Below are 3,699 nucleotides of genomic sequence, written 5' to 3' on the forward strand. Positions count from 1 at the left end.
TAATTCTTGTGGAAGTTCTTGAATTTCTTGAGGAGTTTGATTTTCGTCAGCCATCTTATTCAATTATCAGTGACATCTAGGTTTTCTTTTATAATATCTTTTTTACTATATTTTTTCTATTCTACTTTTCTTCTTTTTATTTTTTGTTAAATAAAACAAAATAGTTTTATAAGAAGAAATATAATAGTTTTATAAAGTATTATGACTTTGAATAATAAATACAATAATGAAGGATATTAGATTTGCTTGAATATTATATAAGTACTATTATATTTTTTAGTCAAAAGAAATTGATTAGCACTTATAAACACTTAACTACTGAGAGTTTATTTTTTTTAAATTTATAAAATTATTTTTTATCAACAACTATTTAGAAATAACTATACGTTTTACAAATATTCAGTTTAAAATAAAATAATCTAAACCTGCAAATAAGGTGAAGAAATGAATGAAATTGAAAAAAACGATGGTAATAAAATTATAAGAGAAAGGTGTTGTGTTAATAATGGGATATTCACTACATATAGTAAAGTAAAAAACTTCTTTATTTAAAAAGTTTTCTTAAGATTATTTTATAAAGAATAAGTATTATAATATAATAATTATACGTAAAAGACTAATGTGTAAAATATGGCTCTCTTTCCTATTTTCTTTAAAAAGTTACACACTATTGTCTCTATACCTAAGTTAGAAGGACTATTAACTCTGTAACATAAAAAAATAAAACCATTCTTTTATAGTAAAATCTAAATGTTATTATCTTTTTTATCCTTTCATTTAATTCTAGTGAGGGTACTTCAACTTTTTTATTTCCTTTCTCTAAATTAATATTTTTGGATTTATTTTATTGTTCATTTGTTAATTCTTTTATATATCAATAATTTTATATCAACACTCTTTCCAAAAATTATTTATTATACTTAATATAAATATATGAGGAGTATTAATGGGGTTAAGAACCTCCATAACAATGGTATTTAAATCCACATTGTTTAAATAATGTGTTTCATTATAAATATAGTCTAAAAGATGAATGCCATTGTTAAGTAATAAATAAGTGATATGTTTTTATAAACTAATATGAATAAATTTTTAGTGGAATGATAGGTAGTAATGAAGAGATGATTTGGTATTACAAGGAATTGTTGGTATTGAAGTTGTTGTATTATAATATCAATTTTAATCGTTATGTTGTTTTATTAATGAAAATGAATGATAGATATTTTTCATATAACTCAATCAATTAGCACTTGTTGGTTGTTCTTTTTGTTTATTTTCTTGTTCTTGCATAACTCTTTTCCATTCATCTACAACTACAGAAGAACAATCCTTATTAATTAATGTGTCTAATGTAAAATTATGTGTCAAAATTAATGCGTCTTCTCCATCAAGATAATAATGTTTTGAAACTTTAGTTACACTAGAAAGAAAATAAGACTTGGTTTTACTTTTTACAAACTCAAACTATCAGCAAAGAAATAATAAAACAAACGTAAATCCAATTGTTTTTTCATACAAATGTAAGGCTGGTTGATTTGAAACTCTTACTTGAAGCATCATTGCTCGAGCACCAAAGACTTCAATCATACTATTTTCTGCAGCTCGAATTAATTTGGTTGCAATACCTAATCTTCTGTATGTTCTTAAAACACTAATAGAAGTTACTTGTCCTGTAACAACTGGATGAGGATCATCATCTTCACTATACATTAGTAATTAGTGGATAATATAAAAATACATCCAAACATTTTAGTTAAACAATATCCAACCACCTTATTATCAGGTGTTACAGCAACAAAAGATGTTGGGTATAATATTAAATGATAATAATATAATTGTAAATTATAATTCTCTGGTAAATTTGTCAAATTAACATTTTGGATTGCAGGCAAATCTGCAGGCTAGATGATTACTTTCATTTGTTTATTTATTTTTATAGTGTATATAACATATTTAATGCAAATAATTAAAAAAAGTGTCATTTAAGACAAAGATGAAATTGATAAAATTATTTCATGAAAAATAAAAAAACAAACAGTGGCTTTTCTGATGGTAAACATGATAAATTACTGTTCAAGAAAAGAATTTCTTTTTTTTTCAGATTTTTTGTCTTTTCAAATTTTTTAAATTAGTCTTTTTATAATCCACGAAAATCACAAATAAGTCCACGTTTACATATAATTTTGTTATTGAAGATTTAGAAAATTATGTTTTATACAGATGATAAAAGAAAATTAGGAAAAGAAGAAGAAATAAAAGAATAGGAATTAGAGAGAATAAAATCGAACTAGAAATTAAGAAGAAAAGGAACTTCCAGAGGAACTGGGAAAGAAAATAGAAGAACTAAGTAATTAAAAAGAAAGTTAAATAAAATTCTATGCATACGATTATTGATCCAAATACACCAGAACAAAATTTAATAACTACTGATTTTACAATATCATTAAAAGACACAGTTAGTAATGTTGATAAGAATGTTAATTTTTACACAATTTTATTTACATGGAAACAAAAGAAAATTTGGAAAACAACACCAAAACGATTTAGTGAATTTGAGGCATTTCACAATCTTATCAAATATGTGACAAATGATCCATGTATTATTAATTTACCACCAAAACTACTTGTTCATTCAAAAGAAAATTTAGAAGAAAGAAAAAAAGGATTAACAAATTACATTTATTCAATTACTAAAAGTAGTTCTTTAATTCAAATTCCTGAAGTTAGACAATTTTTTGATATTCCATTTGTTGTTCAATTGTATTATGCAGCAACTCCAATGCAATTACCAGTTGTAGAAATTCAAGAATTACCAGAAAATGTTAGACAAATGTATCAAGATGGATGTACATGGACAACACATTTTAGTAGAATGTATACTTCAGTACATCAATTACCAACATTTGAAGAACAAGATGAATTTTTTGTGAAGAATAGAGAAATGATTAATAATATGAGACAATTTTTTGAAATTCAAATGCAAACATTTACACAAGTTTGTTGTTATTTTCTATTATATATAGAAAACATAATTAAATCAAATAAAAAGAAAATTAATAGAAATAGGTTATTAAAGAACAAAATACTCAAATATTAAAAGATATTTTTTCTACTTCACATAGAATTTGGTTATGGATAGTTAATATGCCACAAATTATTCATGCAATGAATGCACTTGCACCACCTACATTTATTGATGTGATGAAATATTTAAACAAAAGTACTGGAGAATTAGATATTCCAGCATCAGTTACTACATCAACAGGAGATTCTATTAAAGATTATTTTAATCAAATTAGATCCATTAAAAAGAGAGGATCTGAATTAGAAGCAGAAGTTGTAAAAAATGGATTTGTATTATCTTCATATACAAAGAAGAAAATTGTTGAAATTTCTGAAGAAATTGATAGACTTATTGAAGGAGTAATTTCATATAATCAATTTATCAATGGAGATAATTGTATGGATGTAAAAGAAATGTATATTGAAGCAACTGATTTAGATATTGCATTCAGTAAGAGACTTGGAATATTAATTGACAAAAAACCAGAAAATGATTGCTTACAAAAGGCAAGTTGGATTGAAGCTAAAGGATCAGATAATCAAGTATTTATGATGCAAGAATTGTATCAACCATTTGTGCTATGATAAAAGTATAGAATTGACATTCTTTTAAGGTCTAATATCATTTTCTTTTTA

The 3,699-nt window shown here is 24.2% G+C and overlaps 2 protein-coding genes across 2 annotated transcripts; one reads left to right on the forward strand and one right to left on the reverse strand.

Moving 5' to 3' along the window:
• Positions 1 to 1,467: 1,467 nt before the first annotated feature.
• ENU1_107760 (acetyltransferase, GNAT family protein) lies at positions 1,468 to 1,710 on the reverse strand (the record flags this gene model as incomplete). Its single annotated transcript, XM_008859473.1, has 1 exon — positions 1,468 to 1,710. The coding sequence occupies one exon, from the start codon at positions 1,708 to 1,710 to the stop codon at positions 1,468 to 1,470; it is 243 nt and encodes an 80-aa protein (XP_008857695.1).
• Positions 1,711 to 2,377: 667 nt separating this feature from the next.
• Positions 2,378 to 3,648, forward strand: ENU1_107770 (hypothetical protein; the record flags this gene model as incomplete). Its single annotated transcript, XM_008859474.1, has 2 exons — positions 2,378 to 2,995; positions 3,067 to 3,648. 2 exons carry the CDS (start codon positions 2,378 to 2,380, stop codon positions 3,646 to 3,648), a joined length of 1,200 nt encoding a protein of 399 aa, XP_008857696.1.
• Positions 3,649 to 3,699: the final 51 nt, after the last annotated feature.

Source organism: Entamoeba nuttalli (assembly GCF_000257125.1).
Source record: "Entamoeba nuttalli P19 unplaced genomic scaffold asmbl_4607, whole genome shotgun sequence".
NCBI classification, from domain to species: domain Eukaryota; phylum Evosea; order Mastigamoebida; family Endamoebidae; genus Entamoeba; species Entamoeba nuttalli.